A 27,578-nucleotide genomic window follows, 5' to 3' on the forward strand; every position below is an offset into this window, starting at 1 on the left:
CTTTTTTTATTTCTACTCTTTATAAATGACACCGCTAGTCTGGACATCAGCGGTAAGATCTGTCCCTTTACAGACGACACTAAGTTGTACTTGCAGCAACCCGGATATTATGGCACTACATAGAAGCACATCAAATGATCTAGTTACCTCCTCTGTACCTTAACATTTCTAAAACTAAGTCTTGACATACAAAAATACGTTGGAACTTTTTATGCTTCAGAACACTAGTTTAGCCGTCGTTGAATCTGTTAAGTTCTTGGGACTTATCGTAGAGAAGTCCTTAAAATGGGACCGGCACATCGATGCTTTATAATAAGAATATGAAATGAAAGCGCCCAATTAAAGTTTTGCTAACCTAAGGATAATAAAACAAAAAAATAATTAATAAAAATGATACTCTTGATCTACTTATTTATTATCTCAATTCAAAAGTCAACTTATACCCATCTTTGGGCCTTAAAACCATATTACTTTTTAGCTCAATATCCTTCACACTCTTATATGAAGTAAACAGCTTGTATCGTCTAATTACTGTAGCCAGAAGGGTCTTCATAGCCATCATGGCATATTTCATTCCTAAAAATGATACAAACGTTAAAATTAATCTTGGTACTATTTCACCAAAATGCTTTATTTATTACTTGATGCGTGTTTCGCTAACCATATTAGCATCTTCAGAAAAAGAAACTATATTCTTCTGTTTTTTTTAAATATTTTGTTCTTGCCGGTGTATTGGTAGCGAAACATCATCAGGTAAATAAAGCGCTGTGTCAAAGAGGCAAAACCGATGTTGTTTCGTTCTATGGAATTATACAATATTTACTGTTGCTTACCAATACAGTTTCTGGGTCCATAGGAAAATGGTATAAAACAACCAGGTAAGATCTTAGCAGCTTTTTCAGGTAAAAATCGATCGGGATCAAATTTAAGAGAATCCGGCCAGTATTTTTCATTTCTGTGTGACCTTAAAACGCCTAATACTATGGAGCAACCCTTTTGAATAGTGCAATCACCTAAAAATGATGGTAGCTTACCGTTAAAAGAAGTTAATGAATACAAGCAGTAAATATTTAGATGTTAAAGCTACACTTTTTTTTAATTATTGCCTGGTGAAAACTCTGCATATTGTAGTGTAATAAACCAAATAATTTAAAAATAATACAGTACTTTAAGTTTAGTCCTCTATAGGTATAAGTGTTCTTCATTTATATTATTATCTTCCAACGAAATTAAAAAAATAGTTAATCTAGGTATTCTAATCTAGAATATGTATAAAATCTAGGATACTAATATATAGTTGGTTTTATTGACCACACAATGGAAAACAAATATTTTTGGGTGATTATTGGTGTTTGGGGTCGGTGTCGATGATTTGGTGTGCAGGTGCAGTGTACTTGGCACAAATTTACTCGTTTCTAAGCTTTACTGAAAAAAAATATTTTTGCTACAGTAATTACCTACTTATTACCGGTAACTAACTCCTAGTTAATAATTAATTTGCATTAGCTAAAGCAGTTGGGAATAGTGAAATAGCTTTGAACTTAAACAAATAATTTTTTATTGCCAACAAAACATAGAAATAGAAGGCAACATTACATTAGCACGTACCAAAGACAAAATGCATAATAGGAAATACTAATTTGAAGGCAAAATTTTCTCTAGTTAATGTTAATTGAATTAATAGGAGTCTTTTCAGAATTGTGAACGATCTTACTCGAATTTCAACCAAACTGGTAGTATGGTTAATACACTTACCGAGGTCAATATCTTCTTGGGCCGTTCGCACTAAGAAAGGACCATTTGGAAACAGCCTCAAGGTTTCCTTAATGACTCTTTCAAGATATTTTAGATTTGGTAGGTGGGATAGTTGAACGCTTCCTTCCTCTCCCACTACTTCAAGAATCTCTCTTAATACATTTTCCTAAAATGTAGTGATGACACATCAATGGTTCCTTCTAAGGTTCATATTTGGTATGAAGGGGTGTGGCTTTGGAAGGTCTGATTCAGTACCATCTTGAAGGTCCAAAAGGTCCTTTAAGATGGTGACGATGATGTAAAGGTTAAGGAGTACTTTTTGAATGTGGTGGAGGTGGAGGAGGAGGGGATAGGGAGGTTTTTCTACTTCATATGGGTTCCCCCCAGTTCCAGGCAGTTGAATTAATTATTTTCGTCTATTGAAAAGGAAACTATTTGGTTCTTCCAGGCTCTTGGGCGTTACACTTCTTAAGAGAGAAAAAAACGCACGCGTAAGATGTTTTTAGTACAATTTTTTATGCAAATTGTATAAAATATTAACAGAACTAAGTAGTATTTAAAAGTTTGTACTAAAAAGGCCCTTGTGCGTGGCCACCAAACAACTTTTGCACCTAAATTGAGACAATTTAAAAATTGCTTATTGATGCAAGGCCTCTGGCCACGCATCGGCCTCTTTAGTACAATTCTCAATACAAAAATTGGTGAAAATTTGTACAAAATTATTTGAAGACAATTTATGTAAAAACTCGTTAATTCGATTCTAACTTTATTAAAAAGATATAAGATAAAAATATATAAAAACATAGGATCTCTTAAGCCTTCTCAATCAAACTACCTCTATAAATCCATAATAGATGCTGCTAAATATATGAATTATACTGTCGAAGTCATTGCTCTGCAAATTAAGGGACCAGGTATATAGAAGTTATAGGAAAACCAACATAGGAAAATCAAAATGTATTTAAAACGAAATGCTAGTTTCTGTATTACTTAACTAACCCATATATTATGCCCTTAATGTCACTTGTAGCAAAAAATCACTCATTCAAAGGCGGTAAACTTATTGCGTGCTCAAATATTGTGCATATTCACTTATTAGAAGACTTATTACTAATACGCTTATACCGAATTTTCTCAAAGAAACTGTAGGATGATATGCAGTCTTGGGAATCAACTGGAAACATATTTTATAATTGTCCATGATTGCCTGATATATGGTTGTGTGATAGCTCGCCTACACGTTTACTTACAGGAAGAGGCCCTTAAGCCACATATACGATGGATCACGAATTAAATGACGTTTTGGCTAGAAGTTATATTTAGATAAAATGAATAGGGCTACTGGATAAAATCTGTAAGCATAAAGGTGTGCTACTTCATCGATTTCATTGACACACGTTCTTCATTCTGCATTTATGCACGGTAGAAAACTACAGGTTGAGTTCAAATAATCTTGGAAATCACACGGTGATGTTTCAGTTAAAAATCACACTATTTAAATGTGTGCAACATTTTTAGCAGACCAGCAACTGAAACCATAAAAATCTATTTTTTGGATAATCAGACGGGAAACTACCAAGTTAAAAGGACAAAACGCATATCATCAGGAAACTATGTAGGAGATGTATATAATAGCTCTAATATACACGGACTCCGATCTATCGATTTAAATATGAATAAACAAAAAAACTAATTATTTATATTATTTAATAATTATATTCTTACTTGAATATCTTGATGTAAACCTAGCATTGTTAAAACAAAACAGTTCGTGGAGGCAGTAGTATCGGAACCCTAAAAGATAAAGATAATTTTAAAAGTACAAAAATAAACCCAATTTTCATGAATTACCGCGATCATAAAAGTAATTGTTTCGTCCATCAGTTCCTCGTCAGTGAACTGGAAGTTTTTTGCTTCATAGTTAATGTCAATTAGGAGGTCTAGAAAAGCTGTTCTTTTAAGCATTGTTCCTTAAATTGTAAACATATTATTCAGGTTTTATATTTTAAGTATTTATAACTTGATACCTTCTGCATCAGACGAAACTTCATTATTCTCAAATTTTTCGTTGTAGCGAATTTTTTTCTTTTCAAGGACAACCTATATAAAATAAATTATAAGAAGTATAGCCTATATAAATAACGAATAATTACATTTTTGGTGAAGGTCCTCACTTTATTTGTAATGTCATAAAATTCTTTGCCAAGACGCGAATTGGCGAAAATAAAGTCGCTATGGTAGTAGATGTTGAATATCCTTATCATAACGATTTCCATTAATCTAAAAAATTAAACCACAAATCATTGTTAATTATCAATTTTTGTCTTACCTGTCCACCCATTTAGGAAAACTCGTATCTGTGGATTGAGCTTTAATTTGAACCCCCATAGCAGTTTCTAGAATATTAAGAATAGTTGTATTTATTTAAGTTAAGCTACTTTATAATGTTACCACTAATAATATCCAAAGTGCATCTGGTCATCAGCTTTAGAATATCATGCTCTTCTTTACCGGCATATTTTTTTAAAACTTCAATAAGTATCTCAGATTGTTCAACGAACACCACCATAAATCTATCCAAGATTTGCTGATTGAAAGTCGGATTGATTATTTTTCTATGCTTCTTCCAATGAGCCACTAAAAAAAAAGTCTAGACACATTTTTTTTGGATGCAATATAATTACCTGATAAAGTAGAAAATAAGCCATGTCCGGTAACTGGTTGGGCCATTCTATACAAATTTTCTTTAGCTAAAGCCTGGGGACTTGTAAGAATAATTTCCAAATACTTTGGATCGGAAACTGCGTAAAACATCCGCGGCCCAAACCATACTCTAAAGATTCCCGGATAGTTATTGAACATATGCATAATTTGTCCAAAAATGTCTGAAAAAATTAAATTATTAAAGCCGATCAAGACTAGAACCGCGTGCCTTACTATAAGGTTTTCCAATAAAATAAAACGCCGATCCTATTATTGGTAAGGCAAAGGGACCGGGTAAGTTTAGTGAAGCCTGATATAATTTCCTTTTCCGCCATAAGAGTTGGAGGAACCAGGTCAGCATAGTACATATTAGAAATATAAGCAAAAATTCAGTTATGACGGAAGATTTTCGCTGCCTCAAGAGGATCCGTAGGTCCAGAACCATTTTACTACAGAAAAAAAAATTGTATCAATATATTTAGTCCGTGTCTTCTGGAAACTATTAATTATTATAAAGAATCGCCTGGATTAACTTTTTGAATTTTAACAGGTTGTTGATCTTACTAGGTTTTTATATTTTACTAATATACATGAGTGAAATCACTATAAAAGACTTAGAGATCTTACACTACCGATAATAAGAAGGGAAAAAAGACAATATTTAAATAATTCATGTCTTGAGAAAAACCTTAGAAAAACTTCGAAGTTGTATGTCCAAAAGCTGATACTTAATTATTTAGGTACTGCTGGTCATGTCACTATTCTAAGTTGGTTTTAATCGTTAACTTAATTAACTTAAATTATGTGGGGCACTCTAACTCTCAAAAGCTTAAAGCTTTGATGATGGAATATATACTGTTGTATGGGGACATGATCATGATCTGATGTTAGGTAGATTTAATCTGCAATCTCTGGCCATGAGGAGAACAATTCATTTTGTAACATTCTTATGGAAGTTGATCAATAATCAAATAAATTCTCCTCTCTTGAACGATATTTTATTTCATGTACCACGATTTGCTTCTAGAGCAAATATCACTTATCACTGCTTTAGATCGCGCCAGAACTAATATTAGGTTTTAGGATCCCGTATATCAAATGTGCAAAATTTTTAATTCAGTATTATCAACCTGTGACATATTTGTATGCTCCATAAAGGACCTAGTTTTGTCTCTGACAAACCAACAGTTACCATAATTCCTTTTCTCTTCCTTTTTTCCCATGAATCCCTTTCTTTGTTCATTCTAATGTTAATTTACATCTCCTTTAATTTTGATATATACATGATGTTACTATAGTAATTTAAGTTTTCCTTATTTTTCTTTATTTTTATTTCTTTTTGTTATTTAATTTATAGTAATTTAATACTTGTTTACACTTTCAAAACATTAATAATTGTAGATTTTCCTGTAATTGGGCTTTGCCTGTTGGAAATAAACTGCTAAATAAATAAATAAATAAAATAAATAATATTAGTTGAGTTGAATTTATTAGAATATTTTGGATATACATGTAAACTCTAGAATTTATAGCTATTAATATATTTAATTATGTATTGCGGTGAGTATGGATACCAAATCTGACGGCGCAGACGCCATGTCTTAACTGATAATTGGCAGTATAAAATGTTCCTTTCAGATATCTGATTTGATAAATACCTATTGATTATCATTAACCGACCGATTGTTAAAAAGAAATATTTGCATCTACGACATCGGTTCTTAAGATATTATATTCTATAATTATGGTTCATCATTACCGTTATATCATTTGAATAATTACTCTGATACTATACAGACCAATACCTGGTATAAAGATGACGATCAAACGTTCCTTCATCTTTAAAGGAAAGACCATGCCTACAAAAATATTAATAAACCTCTCTACAATAATTTAATGCCGGATTTAAGGCGGATATTTGCTGTCTAAGGCATTAAACTTCATGGCTACGTTATTTGTAATCATCCTTAGCAGTGTATCAACTTTGAAATGTATTGAAAAATCAGCTGATCCAGCTCTGACTCTTACTCCTCATTCCGGAATGTTAAGTGGCAGACCGCATGACATCTCGAAGGTTAGCGAGAATCTTCCGGTTCCGGAACAGTGTTCTACCGAGTATACAAGAAGCTCCATCGCCGATAGTTGTCAGCAGCAGTGAAGTAAAATTCGGCAAATTGGCGCGAAATTTAAATATTAGTAAAGAAATACAGTAAAAATAAATATATCTAGTATAATAATTGTCATAGAGTGATCGTGTTATCGCAGTGAAGTGGGCAAATAAATTAAATGCCTATTTTCGATTGTTTTAATTGACACCTAACGAACAGGAAAAACGCTACATTATTATGTGTTGTAAATTCTTAAATTGCGTAGATTTTAAGTGATAGTATTTAGAGTTTTCATTGATCAAGTTCATATCTTCAAAAATTTGATTTGCTTATTATTATTCTAAAATGTTTCACAATTTAGATGCATTTAATTTACAAATCCTCTCCAAAATATACGACATGCCTCGCGGAGTCAATATTACCAAGTTTATTTACACAGCGTATAATTTACCAAGTTTATACGGGCAATTAAACCATTTTAGCGTCTTAACCGGTTTAGAGATAATTCAATTTGACTAATATTGTTGGCTTTGTTTGGCTAATAAGTTTGACTATAATTCAGCGTTTATGTGAGAGGATTAAGAAAGGGATTCCACCTTAAAATTAAACAGCTGTTTACCATTGCCAACCTGAGAATTAAAAAAAAATTGGTTGAGCTGACTAATTAGTTTATTATATGAAAAGTTGACTAGTAAGAGTGATAACAAAATGATTCGGCAAAACATTAAGATCTAACCTTAAAATATCGGTTTATTTATTTTTTTTCAAGCATTTGCACTTTGTGTTGCTAGCAGTGAGAGTTAAATCGGTTGAGTGGTTAAAAACTACTGGTTTTAAGCTGCACCCCAAAATTTTATCCTTACTTCACATCATAATAAACTCACAATAAAATAAAAAAGAAAACAACTGTTAGAATTCCAGCTCAGCTTTTCGACCTCCAGCCAAAGCTTGCATTGGCAAATTGGCAAAGCACATTGGCAATTCAGTCACCAAACTCCTCAATAAATCTATCTTTTGAAATTTAAAAAAAAATCTTCACTTCTACATCCAAGAAAAAAACAAAGTCCAAGAAAATTAACCCATATTTCCCACCAAAAGGAAAACCAAAATATAGTTCAGAGTAATCAAGCTAGCCGTTGACTCACAGTCCAATAAGGTGTTTACACGGTAATTTAAAGCAGTTTAAAATTGGATCATCCACTTATTTAAATCGATTTAAGCTTAACCGGTTTATGATCGCTAAAGCGGTTTACGGGTGTTTATACAATGACATACGAATTATATTAAACCGATTTCCACTAAACCACTTTAAAGTGCTCGTATAAACTTGATAGTTGACGCTCGTACTAGAGGAGAGCGACAAAGTGATTTATCGCTTATTGCCCCACGGATTAAAGACTAAAATGATACGAAATCACAGGCTCTATTGAACACCGCCTTGAGTCGGATCGTCCGCAAAAAAGCAACAAGTACTGACGAGTGTTAAAAGGAATAAATTCCATTAATGCAATTATGTGATCCAGTCAATTAATGATATAGAACTGGAAACTTAAGACATATAGAGCGTATTCTCAATAACAATACGGAGGAAATTGGTCGAACAGAAACTGTTCAGTCATAGGCCAGTAGAAATATTTGCTGTCCAAGACAAACTGCCTAGACCAACTCGAGATCGTGCGCCAGCATCACCACTGAATCAAAGAAAAGAACGTAGTTTAATTTCGATGGAATTCAACATGTGCAGCAGGCAAGCGTTTAATCAACAAAATCAACAGTAAAGCAAAGCGATAGATCTGTAATGGAATAGGGATGTTTTGTCGGAATATGTTATCGAACATGCATAACGTTTTAGGGGCGATGAACTGGTTTATGTACCGTCATATCATATCCATAAAAATATATTTTCCCATGTAGAGCAATGGTTGTCGTTAAAAGTTCAGCAAGATAGCGATGCCACACATTTTTCAATGTTAGTAAAACAGTTTTTAAATGAAGAACAAATTTCTGTGACCATTTAGTCTTCGGGTCTTACCACACTCGATTTTCTATGGGAAATTGTCGACAAAAGTTAATTATAAGGAAATATTATTAATTTGCGAGTTTTCAGGAAAAATGGTTCATTATGTCACGCAGATAAAATAACAACTTTTATATACAAAACTGTGAAATTTCTACACTTGTTATATATTCGGTAATAGTATATTTCAGTCCAGTCCAAATTTAAGAATTTTATTACAATATGCATACTAGAAAGTAATATATATTAATTAGTAAGTAAATTATTTTAATTTGACTTAAGATAGTTTAAGAAAAGAAATAATAAAAAACACAGATAATTATGTATGTCTGCTTATGTATGTGAGATTTATAACTTTAACTTACCTTTATATCCACAACCAGTCTCACCAACCGCCCTCGACTGTTAAAACCAAACTACAAAACCATTGAATAGCGTATTGTATTTAATCGGATTTTTCCTTTCGTAATTTTTTTTCTAAAAGAGTCTAACGAGGGCAAGATCATCATCCACATCAAATGGTCAACGTATTTTCATAGATCAAGTTGCAATGGACAATAAACTGCATGCTTTAGGTCACCTAGTTACGTAATTCTCGTTTTTCTTTGGGTAAATCAGATAGCATTTTTTTTTGTTTTATTATAATAGTATGTCGCAAGGATATAAAAAAAAAATAAAAAGACAAATAATCATGCCTTAAAGTGGTGAAAATTTGCTGAGAAAATAAGAAACAAAAATTCTATGATTTTCAGAAAAAGCTTGGTTTATTAGAAACATTTTTAGAAATATCTTCTCTGTAAGGGATGTAGAAGATTATAATCCTTCTATTTAATCCTTCGTTTTTTCCATCCCTTAATTAAACATTAACATCTATCTTAGCTATTATACCCCAAGTATCCAGGCCCAGGGTATTTTGTAATATTGCAAAAAAATTCAGGGACATATTACTGGGACAAAATCAAGCAAAAAAGTCTATATATATTTTATAAACAGACTCTTCAAACATTTGGACTTAATTGACCAAAAAGTCTGTTTATTCAGGATTGAATATTATAAATTTTTCTAGTAAGTGCACAATTCCGTAGAATAATAACCGTAGAGTCAAATATGGTTAATATGGTAGAAACATAAAACCCCTCTTCTTCCCTAGAAAAGTTTATTCACAGTAGTCATCTAGTTAATTATTTTAATAATAGCAAAACTCTAAAATAATAATCAAAATTTAGCCTTACCATCCTATTAAGTCACGCTAAGCTTATTTATCATCGGGACTTCTGACTAAACAACTACATCTATCGATTTCCTTAAATCTGAATAGTTTGGCGCGTTATTATCCTGACGTCGAACTATTCTCTCAGTTCAACTTTAAATCGCCGAAAGTTTACACGATGTTAATTATAAAAAGAACCAAATTCTTAAATAGTTGATTTCCCTCATAAAACGATATAAATCAAAATGGATGATAGAACGATAGATTTGATTTTCGCGGGGTCGTTGGAAAGTCTGCCGCCGGTCAGTTCGAAAATTGTTAGGATTTTTACAAGTTCCACTTTTACAGGTACGTTTCACTATAGATAGATTTTCAATTGGAAAAATTGTATAATCATTGCAGATACGACCATGGAAAGGAACACGCTAATGGCAAAATGTTACCCGAAAATCAAGGATTATTGTAGAGAGAAGCATGGGCTTGAATTTCAGGTAAAAAGATGTCGTATATAGGAAAATTTAACGAAAAATTTGTTCATAATTTTGGTATACTGTAGCCAATGAATGTCTTAACAGTTGTGTTATATTCATAGTCGTAATGGTAAACAAAAAGAGCACATTTCAAAAATATTGAGAGCTTATTATTGCTTGATATTAAAATATTGACTATTATTTGTAAAAACTTGTATCAATATATAGATAGATATTCAGGAGATCTACGATATTTACCATAGTCGCAAATTATTTACTAGAACGTGGGGTTGACAATTTCCATAGAAGCATGAGTGAAGTTATTGGTATATCCACAAGGAAGCAGGTATTCTAGTCTTATGCTATTGATAATTTATTCTGCAGACTTAGAAGACTTTATTTGAGGAGAAATTAAAATCATCCAAATCGTTGATGGCACTTGCCTACACAAAAAAAACATAGATCAACCTTGCCTAATAGAACTACAAAGAGCTTTTCCATAACGATATCTTGTAACTTTAATTGAGATCGGATTGCAGTTCCAATTAACATTACATTTGGACATATAACTGTTTCCCAAAAGATTACGGTGTTATAGAGCTCTACCTAGATGAAAGTCTTACTTGGCAGGATCATATCCACTACTTACTGAAAAAGGTGAAAAACTGAACTAATTTAGTCATCAAAAATACAAAGCATATGTACGACCTCTACTTAAGGACTCGAGCATGTTCTATGAACTTTTCAAAGCTTGAGCTCCCTTACGCACACTTGTTTGTGACAAATTTATCTTATAATTATTTAATTAAAATAGTTTTGTTATAAATCATATCTGTAATCTTACAATTTTAATGTATAGTAGAAAGCTATTCGTAGACAACACAATTTAAATATTGTTGTTTACTACATATTTCCAATTAAATTATTCGATTTATGAAAAATTAGAAAGATACCTTAACATTTAAACCAGCCTTTATTTAATTAGAAATATGAAGGAGTTTTATGAATATTCACTGATGGTTCAGTAAATATTTTAAATGGTCAAAGCGGGTGCGCCCTTTACCAATACAACATAATAAATATATATTTATTATATTGTAATATATTTATTATATAAAAATTTCAATACAATAGAAAAATTTGAATATTATAAAACTTCGGAATCGTATGCAATGTACGAAGCTCCTAAATTTTGTTATAACTTACAAAATTCAAGCCTGCTGCCATGTTGTCGTTATCTTTCCTGATAGTGAAAGTTTTAGTTTTTAGATAGTAAAAGTATTTTTTTTTTCTGACTGCAGGCTGCACTGTTAAATTACTTGTTTAAACCGCTTTTATTTTTTTGTCAACTTATTCCTGTTTCTTGTTCCGAGAGTGTTAGAAGTGGATTCAACACGGTCAAGTAGTCAAATACTTTTTCTAGCCGTCTTTGTAATAAGATTGGCGATATTAAATGTTAAATGGCCTTCTAGAACTCCAGATTTGTCCCCAATTGACTTTTGCGGTTACCTTAAGGAGACCATTTACAATTACGAATTTAGAAAGACAACAAATTTAGAGGAGTTGCGAGAGAAAATTGTTGAATGTATTAATTCCATTTCACCAGAAACTTTTTTTGGAAGTACGAAATTGGTTTTATGATAGGTTAACTTATTGTTTAACGAAAAAAAGTAGGTATGTCTGAGTCTTTTATTTAATCAGTTAATTTTTGTTAAGTCTATTGTTAAGAGTTTTAATTTTATTTTTGTATAGTTTTTAAATGTTCCTACTTTTATCTGAGTTTATATTTTATATTTAATAAAACAACGGTTTAATTTTCATTATGCAATATACATCAAAATAAATATTTTGAGTTTACGATTCTATATGAGTTATACACAGATGTATGTAAAGCCTAGATCAGAAAAATATTATAGAAATCCCTGAAATTTCGAGCAATATTTTGTGAAATTTTATACATTTGTAATGAAGATCCCCCAACAAAGTCAGATGGTTAATAATGTCGTAGATAGTAAGCTAGTAGAATGGCACAAAATGCACGCGTGCGCGTTGTCATATTTCGCCTTTAAGCACCTCTCTATGCATAAGGATCGATTCCCCAACCTGTATATACGTTAATGTATAAAAATATATTAACGTATATACAGGTTCAGTAAGTATTAATAAATATAGGTATAGCAACCTAACAGCTGGTAAAACATGTAAACTTTTGACGAAGACGAGATGTTATTTAATGAAATATTAATAAATTATAGAAAAAAAAATTATAAATAATTTATTAATCAATGAATAAGTTGGTTTTTAACAGAGAAATAAAACATACTCACACACACACTTATATTAATATCAAAGATCGTCTCTTGCAAACAATTTGGCGATCAAGACAAAAAAATTGAAGAGCTTTAATTTGAATCTAAATTACTTTTTACAAAAACGTAAGTTCCGCTGGGCATTAAACATTTATTTCTCCTTCCACGAGTGGAACTAGAATTTTTAGGTTATGTTCAGGATATCCCTTAGGTTCCACTTATATATCATGAAATGATATTCCATTATATTTTCACAATTTGTATTATCTTTTTATATGCGTTCAATCAGATTTATATTTTTTTGGAATACCATGTATTTTGATATTTTTATAATGCGTTATTTTTTAGATTTTAATGTAAAGTATTTTTTTTAGTAAAGCATTTTTTTTACTTCAATCTTCAATAGTGCAATATATTTGCTAAATGCATTTATTACAACATCAATGCAGCACAACATGGCACGTATATAAAAAAAAACGGCTATTGAGCGTCATAAAAAAGCAGCATTTACTTAAATATCACTTTCCAGACAACTTTTTCTACCTTAAAGTCTCAACTATAATAAATTGTTAACCCCTGTGTTGCCCTTGCTCCCATTAGTGCCACCTTATATCCTGGTACGCGGTTTGACCTACAAATTTCGCGAATAGTTTAGGGTGAAATCGATTATGGCGATATTTTGTAGCCTAATTTAAGGAAAACATGCATGAAAATAATAGAAACGTTTATACAGGATGTTAACGATTAAAATTTAACAAATTTCAGGTGGTTGATATGAGATGGGGTGTAAGAGACGAAGCTACAGACGATCATATGACTACCGAGTTATGCATGAAAGAAATTCAAAATTGTCAAAGGCTGTCTATGGGTCCGAACTTTGTCGTAGGTATTTTTACGTAAGATCGGTAAAAATCTTTAGGTTGTTTGTATTTTGAGGTTTTTCTTGGCCAAAAATACGGATATCGCCCTATCCCAACCTACATTTTATCATCAGAACTACAAATGATAAGGGATGAGCTACACGCGACTGGACACGACGTGATACTAATAGACACTTGGTACAGGAAAGACAGCAATGCTGTACCACCTATCTCTGTTCTACAACCTATATCATCAATTTTGATTAATTTCAACAATAAGGTAAGCTCTAATTAAAGAATGATAAAGTGAATTTTAGGTTAAACTTTTAGAGAATACCGAAATTGCAAGCAGAAGACCAGGCAAAATGGTGGGATACTTTGGCCAAATTTCAGAAGCTGTTCAGAAAGGCTGCGGCCTCTTTAAATCAGCAAGGAAAAATGGATAATGATGCTACTCATAATTATTTTATGTCTGGTAAGTCTAAAAACCTTAGGGAGCGTTCAAGTATTACGTAAGGAACTTTTTAGGGGTTTTTGATCCCTTGCTCTCTCATCGTAACGCATCATAAGAAACAGTCAGTTTGTTTCTTATGATGCATTATCCTTTCTTCCTTCTAGCTCTATAGAGTTCCGTGAAGTGATTTTCGTTTATTATTAAACTTTCGTTAAGACTTAAGGGTTTGTAAACTGGAACACTAACCTCTTACGCTTTGTATGTAGTATTCTTTACCATTATTAATAAATATTCTTCACTGGTTTTTCATTGATTTTGTGCATGATAATTAATTTGTATTATACTGGCATTCTGACCATCATTCGACCATGGAGTAACCATTCTATTTTATAGTTGATAAGAAGTATTTTATAGAAGAAATAGAAGTTGTTGATTCTTTTATTTATTGTTCTTTTTATTCCCGATAATAGCGGTAGTTTTTTGAGTTTTATTTGTTGAACGCATATCTTTTTTGTGATGTTCTGTATCTGACGATGGCTGTTTACACAGCCGAAATGCATAATACATTTAACTAAATGACCTACCTGCATTTTTTCTTGGAGATAAAGACTACCCCATTTTGTAATATACTTTCTATTTTATCCATGATTGAAAGACTCGAAGCTATATAGAGGATGAAACTTGAGTAGTAGTGTTTGATCAATGTCGTCTCATCTAAGCCATTCGGCATCTCCAAAATTCTGTTCATCGTTAACAATGCACAGTAGTTTCTTTGCTCAATAAAATAGTTGTGCGTCATATAAATGGGTATTTTGTTGAGATGAAAAGTAAAGACCACATTTATTGCTCACATACTCATTTTTTGAGTTCACTCTGGATAGAAGAACTAATATGATAAGAAATCACCGAAATGTAATGAGATATTGAATTATAGTACTAGTTATTATAGTACTAACAGTAGAGCTAATCTACAGGGGGCTTTCTTGGGGCAATGTTGGTATTTCAAAATCTTGACAATTTAATTGTAACAAAGGACATGGACGTGGCACTAATCCTCTACAAAGAAATTTTCAAAGTACAGTTTATGGCTGGCTGTAGCAGGAATCATCTTCACATTTGACAACTCGTAACAAATACCGTGATTTATGAACATGCTTATCGCACCAAGCTTAATATTTGATACGAGGATCTTTGTGATCTTGATCTTTGCTGCGATATTCAGCTACGACATCGTAATCGTCTATTTTCATATCAGTCCAAACTTATGAAACTGTTTCGTCAGTTTGTTGAAAATTCTGCCTTTGGAGATCCATATCGATCGTCGTTTCTTTCGAATCCAGATGAGAACTAAAGTGTTCGACTGGAAAGATAACTCCTTAAAGATAAGATAATATAAATAGCGTCTAAATTGTTTTTTAGGAAATATTGATCTGCGTGATTCTTCACTTTGCAATAACGCGGATTTTTATCTTGCCCTTCATCCACTACAACAGTAAAAATAGGCTTCGCTTCATCTGTATCAGTTTTTATGAATTTTATTTAAAAAAAAATCAGAAACGTACTGGAATTAAAATACTGGATAAAAATATGCCCGGGAGATCTTTGAAACTTTTGCGTTAGGTACTTAACGCAGGAGTCGATATCCTTGTAACACACCGTAATATTTATGATGACCTCCTCTACAACTACGTACGTTACGTAATACTTACATGCTCCGTAATACTACTACCATATACTTATAATATACGGAATTGTGATGTAACTGATTTTTAGTAACTGAGAGAGAGGTAATTAATGGAATCCTTAACGTGAAAAATACCAAAAACCATTGCCTTGCCTATATAAGAATGATCAATAATATCAACCTTCAAAATTTGAAAAAAGCATCGTTATTCGTCGATATTATTAATAGAAGCTTGGATACTGAGTCTGCCAAATTATTGGGTGATTTACGGGATGTTAGGCTACCTAATAAGATTGAAACAAGTAATTTTCAAAAGTAAGAATTATTTTTCAGTACTTCTGCAAATTGTTATTGTGCTTATGTTATAATTTATCCTAGATACACTGTTGAATGGATTGGGAGAGAGGGTTTAGATCCAGAAACCCATGAGGAATATTTGAAACATTTTATAAGTCATTTTTACAAGAATATAATCAAACTGGTTGACAGAGCTATGAGAAAGGAAGATTCTAGCGCTCAAGGTCAAATTGTTACAGAGATCCTTCAGCATCTTCATGCTTGTAATAATTCCGTAAAGGTATGAGAGAATAAACTGATGAAAAATATGTTGATGAGTTTTTTAAAGGTTTTTTATGGGAGGGAAGAGAATTTAGAACATATTCATCAATATATGCTGTGCGATTCTGATAAATTGCTCGTATTATTTGGAGAAGGTGGATGTGGAAAAACGTCTTTATTAGCTAAAGCTGCCAGCATGTCCACAGCACAGGGGTGGTTTGAAGGAGCAAAACCGATGAGTATCATTCGGTTTTTGGGTACTACTCCGGATTCCAGTGCCCTCACTCCTACTTTGATATCGATCTGCCAACAGGTGAGGATATAGACAAGTCCAATATATCATATTTTGCTTGTGGAAACTCATTCGATTCCATTCGACTTTTGGAGATACATTATTTTATTATTTGTAAAATGTACAATGTATTAAGCTCTCTATTAAAAAATAAAGTACTTTTTAATTTTGTACAGATATCATACAACTTTATGCTACCTTTCGATGGTATTCCAGATGACCTAGTACCATTAACAGCACATTTTAAGCAACTATTAACCTTGGCAACCAAAGAGCAACCCTTGTTGCTCTTTTTGGATTCTGTTGATCAACTTACTGGTACAGCTGATGCAAATAAAGTATACTCGCAATAATATCTATGATTATTCCGTATATAATTTATTTCAATAGGTTTCCTGGTTGCCCACACGGCTGCCTAAGCATTGTAAAATTATCGTTTCTTGTGCCTCGGAGGAATCAAACCCAGAAGTATCCAAAGAATATCATATATTAAGGAGGATGGTCGATGTGGAAGAAAATTTTATAGAAGTAAATGCTTTAGGTGAAGAGTTAGCTATGAAAGTCATTAAGTGAGTTAACTGGAAAATTTCTTAAGATTTTTAAAAATTTATTTAAATTTATAGAATGTGGATGAGAACCGCTTGTCGAGACTTGACCAACTACCAATGGCGACTCGTTTCAAATGCCATCGATAAATGCAGCCTTCCTATTTTTGTAAAATTAGTGTTTGCAGAGATTTGCAGATGGAGAAGCTATACTAAAAGTCAAGACACCCATTTGGCTTCTACTGTAATGGATTCCATTATGATGCTCTTTGAACGAATCGAAAAACAAGTAAAGCATTAAGAACTAAAACTATTATTAATTAACCAGCAATAAACCGTAGCATGGCAGAATCTTAGTATTCCACGGTCTGGCTTACATAACAGCAGCAAAAAGTGGGTTGTCAGAATCCGAGCTGGAGGATCTCATATCTTTGGATGATAAAGTACTTGATGACGTGTATCAGTACCATTTACCTCCGGTGAGGAGGATTCCTCCTCTTCTTTGGACCAGGATCAGAAATGATTTGCCCAATTATCTTTCTGAAAGAGAGGCGGATGGAGTAAGTGTAATGAATTGGTATCACAGGTGAGAAAAGTGAGACTCTAAATTCAGTTTAGTAATTGTTTAATTATTTTAGACAGTTTAGGGATACAGCGAAAGAGAGGTATTTTAAAAATATGAACATGGCAATGTACTTTCACTCAATGATTGCTGACTATTTTCTGGGGATTTGGGGCGGGGGCAAGCCTAAACCATTCAAATATACTGAAATCCAGAGGCACAGGTAGGCTTATGTCCAGGCTATTAAGCGATGAAAAATAATTATGTCTGTTTCTAGATTTAATTTGACAGATAAAGAAGGTGTTGCTGACAGAAAAGTACCTGTACAACCGCTAGTTTTTTATTCTAAAGACGGCAAAGTTTCTAGGTATAATTTGAGAAAAGTAAGTGAGATCACGTAAATTCTGACACTGTATTATATCTGATATATTTTTAATCTACTTAAGTTTGGTGAGCTGCCCTTCCATTTAGTACGATCTAGAAGATTTAAAGATCTATATGAAAATGTCCTGTTTAATTATGAATGGTTGCATGCAAAGCTATCAAGTTGTCCTTTGCAGTCGGTGCTGTCAGATTATGAAGATGCCAGTGTGAATATTGAAGATAAAGAATCCAGAAGGTAAATTTAAAATTCACAATCTACATTTATATTTATTGATAGGCAAATTAGGTTAATCAATATATTACTAAAAATATAAAATATCAAAATTATTTTCACAAGACACCTTTTTATTTTATACTCGTATGTAGTGCGTTTTTCTAACATTTAGTTTTTTGCTTAAACAATTGGAGAGATGTATCTTTTCACATGCATCAAAGATAATGGTTATATATTTTGACACTTTTATGAAATATTGATCTTCTTCTGAAGGACGTCTCCGTATGTTCCATTTAAATATCTCAAGTCTCTTAAGAATAATTTTCCTTACTATGTAAGGATGATGCAAACAGTTTCTAGAAGATAGATAAACGTCAAGAATTTTTTTATGTCTTTTTAGTATAATAGATTAAAAAAACTTGTTGTTAGTAAGTACGCCATTTACTTTTGCTGTATATCACGACAATATTTGTATTATGCAATGGTAAGGTAATGGTATTATCACCAACAAAAATAGTAAAATTACCACTTAACCGGAATCTTGCCTGATTATTAGCATACAGTTGAATCAATTCTGAAATCAAAAAACACATCCATACCGTTTAATACCCTATAATGACGAGGCTCATGAGTAAAAGCAAAATAACCTTTTGAACGGTATTTTTTATAATGAATTAAATTCTATTATATTAAATAAATAAAAAAATTATTTTTTTAGAGAGTTAATGTTAGTGGCCGATGCCCTTCGTCTAGGTGGCGCTGTGCTGGGTCAATATCCAAACATGTTAGCCCCACAACTAATCGGTAGGCTCTTACCGGAAGTAACTCATAATGCCAACATTAAAATGTTACTTAACGATTGCGATATAAAAGGTCCGATGCATTGTGCTCTATTGCCTTTGTACCATTGTTTGCACACTCCTGGAGGACCATTAAAAGTACATTTTCAAATGAATATATATTTTAATTTAATAAATTCTTACATGATTTTTAGTATTCATTGGAAGGTCATCAATTCGCAGTATTTTCCATTTGCCTGACCACCGATTACAGATACATAGTATCAGTATCAAACAGGTTTATAACATGGGATTTATCCACTAGTGATCTGACCAGGGATGTTAATCCTAACATTGAAGGGATTATGCAGCATTTGGTGCTTAGTCCTGATAATAAATGGGCTGCTGCTTATACCAACAACAATCAAGTAAATCAATTGTGTTGCGTCTCGCTTGGACATAAATTTATTATTTTTAGACGGTTTTGTTGAATATGCTTTCAAGCGAATTTGTGATAATCGAAAATCCGTTGGAGGAGGGAGATAATGTTATAGGAATTTATCTGTTAAACCATAATATATTCATTTATGGAGCGGATCGTTGGATTAGGTTTGATATGAGGGGAAATAGAGAGGAAGAGTTTAGTGGACCTTTAAATAAAGAAGACTGGCCCATATTATGTAAATTATTTCGCTTCATATGTTTGTGCTAGTCACACAAATCTTACGTTATTCGATCTAAGTAATTTTAATATATTACTATAAATTTTTAGTGCTGGAATGGGAGAATGAATTGGAATATCGCATAATATTCTGGAAAAATAATTTGGACGATACAAGAATGAAAATTTACTGCAAGTATAAAGAAGGGGAGCTTGAAGTTCTGGACTATCACAGGTTATTTATTATATATCTTAAATGTTTTTTTACTATTGTAGTTTTTAGTGCGTTAATTTTAACAAAAGACAAATCAACTTTATATGCATGTACCACCAAAGACATCAGTTGCGTATCGAAATATAAAATAAATCTTGAAACTCTTAAATGGGAGAAAGATTGCGACTTGCCCAGATTTGAAAAAGACGATACTGAAGCCATGCTGCAACTAAAATTAGATAAGCATGACAAGGTTTTATTTGGTAAATAATTAAAATATTCTAAACAAATTTATATGTAAAACAAAATCTATTTATAGGTACCACAAGCAATGGCTTCGTCATATGGGACTTTAATGAAGAAAATAACATAGAGCCCAATGCAGCGGTAACCTTAACTTTACCTTATGGTACCAGGAATATAACCACAAAAATGCTCAATTCTAATTCGATAATGCTCAGTGGTAGGAAAAATTATGCTATTGCAGGGGTGCGTAAAAATCTGTACGTATGGAGTGTGGAAACCAAAAAACTAGTTAAGATTCTGGATGCTCATTTCGGACGTATAATTCAACTGGAGGCACTTACGGTTGGAAATTGGAATAGTATTGTTACCTCTTCCATAGATCGGACTGTGAAAGTGTGGAATATTAATAATATTTTTGAGCAGGTGCATGTTATTGATAGGCATGAGTTGCAAGTGGATTCGATTAGGTAAATATTTTTGTTAACTTTAAACGATAAATATAAAAGATATGGCCTTAGCAAGTTAATTTTTTATAAACTATTCCGATTGTTAATAATAGTTGTATTTAACTTATAATATACACTAAAAGCAGCTAATGTTTAAATAGCGTAACCTAGAGCTAGTGGCATCTTATTAATATAGATAGTATATCATTATTATAGAACTTGTTCCGTATTTCTTTGGAATTTTTTGAAAAGAACAAGCACATCTTTATATAATAAATTAAATAATTCCTCACACTTCATATCATGGAGAAACTTGAAATTGAATTAAGCGATTCCTATAGATTGGGCCATTTTTTTCTGTTGTATCAGTCGTTTAAGCATTTTTCCCCAAAAATAACGATAAAATTAATTTTTTCTATAGTGTCGATGACTAGCACTGCATCATCTTGTCTCATATCCACTGTTTCAATAGGTAGAAATTTTTATTTTTCGAGCTTTCAGTACCAGTACATTATCGATTTAATAAAGTAATAAAAAAACTGCTGTAGTCCATTTCGTGTTAAACTAGCGCTGCGCCTAGTGTTACGCGTACACAAGGTTCCATTTTATTTAAAAAAGCAGAATAAGAAAGCAAACGCAAATAATAAACTGCATTCCTGCCAAAATTTAACTTATTGATCAAATGTCTAAAGTCGGAACTTGTGTTGTAATCAATAAAATCATTTGAATATTTGAACTACCAGCTTTTAACTAATTGGTTGTACATTTCGATTTTTGTCTTTTATTATGATAGTATAAAAAAGAAAAATTCAATTTTCAGAGTTTAATTATTTTTTCTTGCATTTTAATAATATTCATACCGAAATGATTTTTTGTAGTTTATCCGAGAATCTAAGTTTAGCAGTGACAGCAACGAGAAATTGTGTAGGAGTGTGGGACTTAAGAATTGGTAAACTGGTTGCAAAATTGGCAGACAGTCCTTTGGGTGCGATCGTCACTCATGCCATTATCACTCCCGATGGAAAGTATGATTTCATTAAAATCAATATGTTTAAGTCCTAAATTGACAACTTTTTAGATACATAATCTCAGCCGAAACTGGCAACATCCTAATCTGGCTCCGATTAACCCAACAGGTGATTTTTAAAGATGAACAACCTGGAGTAAAGCAACTGACCCTAATAGAGGACGGTACAAAAATATTGGCAATATCCAAACCTAGTAATCCGCCTGGTACTGATTTTGTAAGAACCACTGCAACGGTATGCGTCCGACAAGTACCTAGCGGTGAAACAGTATATACCTTCGAATACCCCGTGAGAAGTATTACAGGTGTACCATTTAGGCCTGCTGTAATTACCTCGGATAATCAGCATTTAGCAGTTTGTGCAGCCGATAAAACTAACAGAGATTGCGTTATCATCTTTAATGCGCAAACGGGTAGTATGGTGCATAGGATTCCTTTGAGAATGTGCGGAATCAAGGTAAACACGATGTTTCGGTTAATTCGGTTGACATGATCTTCAACTATTATAAAGTTTAACCTCAACTAGTCAAGATTATCGATGTGAAACTATACTAGTTCGTTATGCAAAGGTGTCGATATCCAACAAATTCATTCATTTACTATTCTACTTACTATCAAAGTCATTGAAGGTAACTTAAGTGATGTTTAAAATCAACTGTACTTTGGGGTCGGGTATAAGAGAATATTAGGTACTGGCACATACAGATAGTATTTGGTAGATGCTGTTCTTAGTGTCTTCAAGAGAATCTGGTTTTGTTCTAAATATTAAATGTCCTATGGTATTCCCTGATTTGGAGGCTATTCTGAAGTTGTATTTCCTGACAATTCGTCTAATTTTCTCTAAAGTAGCATTTACATATAACTGAGATCATCAATAGCCTTGTGGACACATCTACTTGCTGTTATTTTCCCTCTGCCTTAATTTTTGAATCATCTTTCTTATCCGAGTCCTAACTCGTCTAACAATTTGAGGTCTTCCTGAGGTCTTTGCCATTATTTATTGCATGTGGTATAATAATAGCAATTAAACTTTTGTCACGAAAGAATTATGTGACTCAAAATGGAGAAACTTCTTTTAAAGCATCGGTTTCGTATAGACAGTTATTCTCTTGTTAGTCTGACTGGTACCTTTAATTTGTCATTAACTTACTGGTTGGCTTCTAGTTGTTGAGATGATACAGATGAACCTGAAGTTCGTACTCTCCTCGATTCCATATTATGTAGGTGTCATCCACGTATCGCAGCCAAAGGTTAGGTTTATATTGTATGTTATGAATTGATTTGATTTCACAATCATGAATCACGGATAATGTTAAGGAATTCCTAAATTAGTACATTGATGTAAAGGCTTATAACGTCAAAACTGACTAATTTTCAGGTTGAATGTTGCTGAAAAGAAGTAGCTTTATAAAATGCGCATAATGGTTAAAGAAAAGATGGAAATTTCCTCGTAAAGGCTTGATGTTGAAAAGAAATTTGGTACAATTGTATGTTACTGGGCTACAAACTATTTTTTAAATCTTATAGAATTTGCTTTGGAGACTTCAGGATCCAGGAAAATCCTGCCCACCGCCTTCTAATGGCAACTACGCATAGATGATAGGCCTGGAATATTTTTACTACGTTTTAACATGTAGACATAGATATTATCACACATAGATATTACGATATGTATTTAATATTGTGCTATATTTTCATTAAGTTCGTCAGCTGCGTGATGATGTATCATATTAGTATAGAATAATTACAACGGGTTGCTCTTTTTATAAAAATAAATTTTCTTCTTGGTACAGGATATCACAGGTCTGGTTGCCATGCCTCATAAAGGTCATTTATTAGCAGTAATGACCACTGACAAGGGCGCTATTATCGATATAAGAAATAAAAAGCATTTGAGGTCAATTCCTAAATGGGGTGGCAGCGTCACCAAGGATGGGAAACATGGACTCTACGCACCCCAAAGGTACAAAATTTGTTTTTTCATATGCAGTGTTTACTGAATTTTTACAGATATGCTATAACGTACGTAATCAAATTCGAGCAATAGATAGATATACAGGCCTGGCCAACTGGGGTCTTGAGTGCGGCAATATCCATGCATTAGCATACAACAGAAAAACTTATTAATTGTCTAAAGTTAAAGAGAGAACAATAATGCGACACCGATTCCCCACTGTGCTGGCCGCTAAGAGGTTTTGCGTCTTTGGTTACTACGACCACTTCGTGGGATATGATCACTCAAAAATAAAGCGCCCAATCCTTTACACTCTATGCTCCTAGATATCACTTAATAAAATTCAAAGAATATATTTTCACCAAAATCTTAGCGTGCGCCGTGAATTAACGCCAGACGTGGCGTAACTCAAGATTCATTGGACGCCAGATTAGCCTGTCAGATCTTTCTCGTCCTTCTCCTACCTCAATATAGAGCAAGCTTTAGTTATTAGCGGGGGAAATAGAGACATAACGCTATATTTGTCTTTTGTTTAACGTCTGACTTTGTTATCCAGAGTCCAGACTTGATTTTCGCAAGTAAAACCTAAGTTGGCCGGACCGGTATAGATAGATTGCTGTACAGATTAGGTATTTAACGATTATACACAGTAAGATATTTAGGGAGATTCTTAACAGAATGTAACATGTACATACACATATATTTTAGTAATATTAAATTTAAGATTAAACTTTTAGTTAGGTTGTTTACTATGTTAATATTAAAATAAGAAAAGAACCAACCCATGATTTATTGTTTATATTCCTGGTATTTAATGTTACATCGACTATATTAGAAAACACCCTTCTGCACTTGCGTATTATATTTCAACTTCAGACATCACTTCAGGGTGCAGGCCAATAGCAAGGATATTAAGGGATTTATTGTAATATTCTTTAATATAGTTCAACCAATTACTTAAAATGGTTATCGCTTTAAATTGGTGCCGTAATAAATGCAGCTAATCATTACAAACACGGAGTTAGGCGGACTAATAGGAAAACGAGCTTCAACTTATAGATCAATGGTAAAATCAATAGCTTGCCAAAAATCCTGCTTTGTCACAAAATTCACACTAATACATTTCTACCGGGCTCTAAAAAGTTGCTAAGAATAGTATCTCCAAGGGAAAACTTTTATTATACTCCTTATATTTTTTCGATATATCGACTATTTACGATATAGGTTTGTAACCATAAGTTTTAGTCTAATAAGAAGAGAAAAAAGTCATTGAGAATAAACTTAATGTCATTTACCTATTACTGTTAAGGAGTGAGTAAAGAATGATTCAAAAACATACAATTTTTTTCGCAATTTTAAATACAAAGGAGAGATATTCTCGTAAAAACAAATATACCGGTGTTTCCTGACCAATGGCATAAATAAGGGAGTCCTACAAGAAGATGTCAAACACTTTGTCACACTATCTCACAACTTTTGATACCATTTGCAATCACAATCCCTCATCTTTACACTATTAACACTTAGTAGTTAAGTGTACAGTCAGTTGATTAAATACATCTTATGGCCTTACTAAGCTTATTTGCCAAGGAAAGTACAGATGTAAATAAGATAAAAACTGAACATTGAAAAATTCGTTCTCTTAGAGATCTTCTAGCTGCATTCTTAGTAGCAAAAAATCCTAGATTATTAAATGTTTTATAAAATTTATTCTGTAGAGGCGGTTTGGAGTTAATCGAATTAAAAAAAGGAACCACAGTGACAACATATATACCCAAGGTGGCCGAAGGAGTTTTCACCATAATTTGTCTATTTAATAAGACCGATGAATACGTGCTCTATTATCATAGTGGCAAGAAAACTTTGAGGGTATTTAGGTCAGAACCATGTACTATTTTCTTTTGATTATTATTAAAACAATAATATAATTTTAGAACCACAGATGCAGAAATGGTGGCAAACTACAGGGTACAAGCTGAATTAACAGCTGTAGAAAGTACCCCCGATGGTAATGCTTTGGTACTCGGTACTGTCGATGGTTGCGTGTCAGTTTTGGCTATTTTGGACCCAGCCAAAAATGAAAGTGATAATTATTTGTGTGGGATGCCATCTAGAGACGAAGGAGTAAAGCTTTTAGTAGTTTTCAATTAATAGTTTTTAAATTTGTATTTTTAGTGGAAAAAGAAGGTAGAGAAGCAAAAAGCCCATACGAGATTCAAGGCGGTGCAACACATTGCAAAGCTTTCAACTACTTTTAGTAGCGAAACTACAAACGCTTCAGCTAATATTTTGAAAACCTTTGAACAGACAGAACGAGTTGTGAATTTAAAAGAATAAAGTTTTTTTAAAACGATGTGATAACAAAGTAAGAAGTAAATTCTAAAATTATTTAAAAATTTGTCTGTTAGGAAGAATTCAAATATCTCCAATAGTCCGACGTCGTTGCTTAATTAGTTACTATAATAATAGTCAAGTCATCTATATGTAGTGGCACTGGTCACGCTACTAATATATATTTATAAATGAATAAAACTCATAAAGATTCATGAATAGTTAACATTCATGATTCAGTCAATAATTTTCGAATTTTATTATTATATACATTGAATTATAAAGAATGTTTTTCAAAATAAATATATTGTAACGTCTCATAAAAATAAAAAATGTTTTCTTTAAATTGACAAAACAACAAGTGATACAAACTATAGCAGACTTTACATTGACCTTGACCTTGACTACAGACATTGTTATTGCGGAAGACTAATAGGACTGATGATGAGGGGCGCCAAGCAGGAAACTTGCGATTAGTCACTGCCAAACATTTTTTAGCATCCTGGATCTATTTCTCAAGACGGATCCTGATTCGTACAATATTAGCGTACATACATACACCACTAGAAATATTAGATCACAATTTATTAACTACAACAACAAGTTGGTCAAGGTTTTGGGTAGGTCAAAAATTCGACCATTGATAAGGGAAGATAGTTCCAATGCAATGACCTCACTAGGAAAAGCAGCTTTCTTGGTCAGATGTTCGCCTCAAACTCTACCTCAAACCTACAAGGCCAAACACCACCGACTTTGGCAAAAAAGGCTTCTTCGAGGCCAGAGATACGCTTCCGTCACAGACATTTAGAAAAAGTTCTGAAAGACTTTTACACTGACAAGGCCACCGATCCTGATAAAATACCGCCAATAGCATTAAAAAAGTGTTCAATCGTGCTTAAACCACCGTTATGCAAATTGTTTTTCTTTCGTATAGAAGAGATCTCTATTCAGGATAATTAACGACCGTCAGTATCGTTTTCGAAAATACAGGTCTGCTGACGATCTGTTAGCCTATATCACGCATGTTTGGTCCGAGGCTATAGAAGAATATGATGAGTCTTTCAAAAAGGTGGCGGACCTGACTCTGTTTAATCAACTTTATCACAGTAAATGCTCTTCCGAACTCCAAACACCTAGAGCTGTACACGCAAGATCTACTCAACAGACAGATGCACTCATATCAAGTACATCTGCAGACGCTTAGAACGTCACATTATCGGGCCTCCTTTTTATGGAGAAGTCAAGCCTGTAGAATCAACTCTCAAAGTACGTATTTTCCAAATATTTCAACTGGCAGAACTTTAAGATAAATATCCACAGATACTTTTATAGCACGGTGCTACTAGTGATACACAAGTACCAGGTAGTAGTAGTAGGTTCTGCTATTTTGTGCCAGTGTATTCCATAAAAAAACAGCAGCAAATAAAAAAAACATAAGGTTTTAGATTTAGATTTATTCCAAGGATGAAGAACTGCAAATTGAAGTACTTGGATAGTTTGCAACAAATCCTACTTTATCGACTCATCAGGCAACATAGGCAGTAGAGCAATCGGATTATTCGGCAAATCTGTATTTGCCTTAGTGATGGTTACACTTTTTATTTACAGGGGCACTTCAATAAATAAAACTATTATTACTAGAATGACTGGCATATTAGGAATTTATGAATTAGAGAATCGGAAAGACGCACATGTTTAGAAGACAATATATTATGTAGCTGTAGTTAGAAAATAATTAGAAAACATGCTAATCAATGGATCAGACGAGGTTCTTTTGAATGGTCTCCTAGATACA

General features: G+C 32.8%; 2 protein-coding genes across 2 annotated transcripts; one reads left to right on the plus strand and one right to left on the minus strand.

Annotated features, from left to right (window-relative positions):
- Positions 1-378: 378 nt before the first annotated feature.
- On the minus strand, positions 379-9,097 carry LOC126738746 (cytochrome P450 4C1-like). The gene is made up of 12 exons (XM_050444181.1): positions 8,949-9,097; positions 4,693-4,907; positions 4,440-4,640; positions 4,207-4,392; positions 4,085-4,151; positions 3,909-4,035; positions 3,783-3,855; positions 3,607-3,725; positions 3,481-3,549; positions 1,756-1,921; positions 834-1,013; positions 379-576 (listed from the first exon to the last, which is right to left on the minus strand). The coding sequence occupies exons 2-12, from the start codon at positions 4,901-4,903 to the stop codon at positions 416-418; spliced, it is 1,560 nt and encodes a 519-aa protein (XP_050300138.1). The 5' UTR covers positions 4,904-4,907; positions 8,949-9,097; the 3' UTR covers positions 379-415.
- Positions 9,098-9,907: 810 nt separating this feature from the next.
- On the plus strand, positions 9,908-25,998 carry LOC126738427 (NACHT and WD repeat domain-containing protein 2). The gene is made up of 26 exons (XM_050443766.1): positions 9,908-10,141; positions 10,196-10,284; positions 13,338-13,454; positions 13,509-13,712; positions 13,763-13,907; positions 15,660-15,885; positions 15,949-16,147; positions 16,196-16,441; positions 16,597-16,758; positions 16,811-16,989; positions 17,044-17,254; positions 17,307-17,551; positions 17,604-17,750; positions 17,805-17,910; positions 17,974-18,146; positions 18,844-19,063; positions 19,120-19,332; positions 19,383-19,584; positions 19,677-20,042; positions 20,099-20,492; positions 21,350-21,496; positions 21,550-21,955; positions 23,292-23,461; positions 25,171-25,329; positions 25,387-25,576; positions 25,628-25,998. The coding sequence occupies exons 1-26, from the start codon at positions 10,039-10,041 to the stop codon at positions 25,787-25,789; spliced, it is 5,181 nt and encodes a 1,726-aa protein (XP_050299723.1). The 5' UTR covers positions 9,908-10,038; the 3' UTR covers positions 25,790-25,998.
- Positions 25,999-27,578: the final 1,580 nt, after the last annotated feature.

Source organism: Anthonomus grandis, chromosome 7 (assembly GCF_022605725.1).
Source record: "Anthonomus grandis grandis chromosome 7, icAntGran1.3, whole genome shotgun sequence".
Taxonomy (NCBI): Eukaryota; Metazoa; Arthropoda; class Insecta; order Coleoptera; family Curculionidae; genus Anthonomus; species Anthonomus grandis.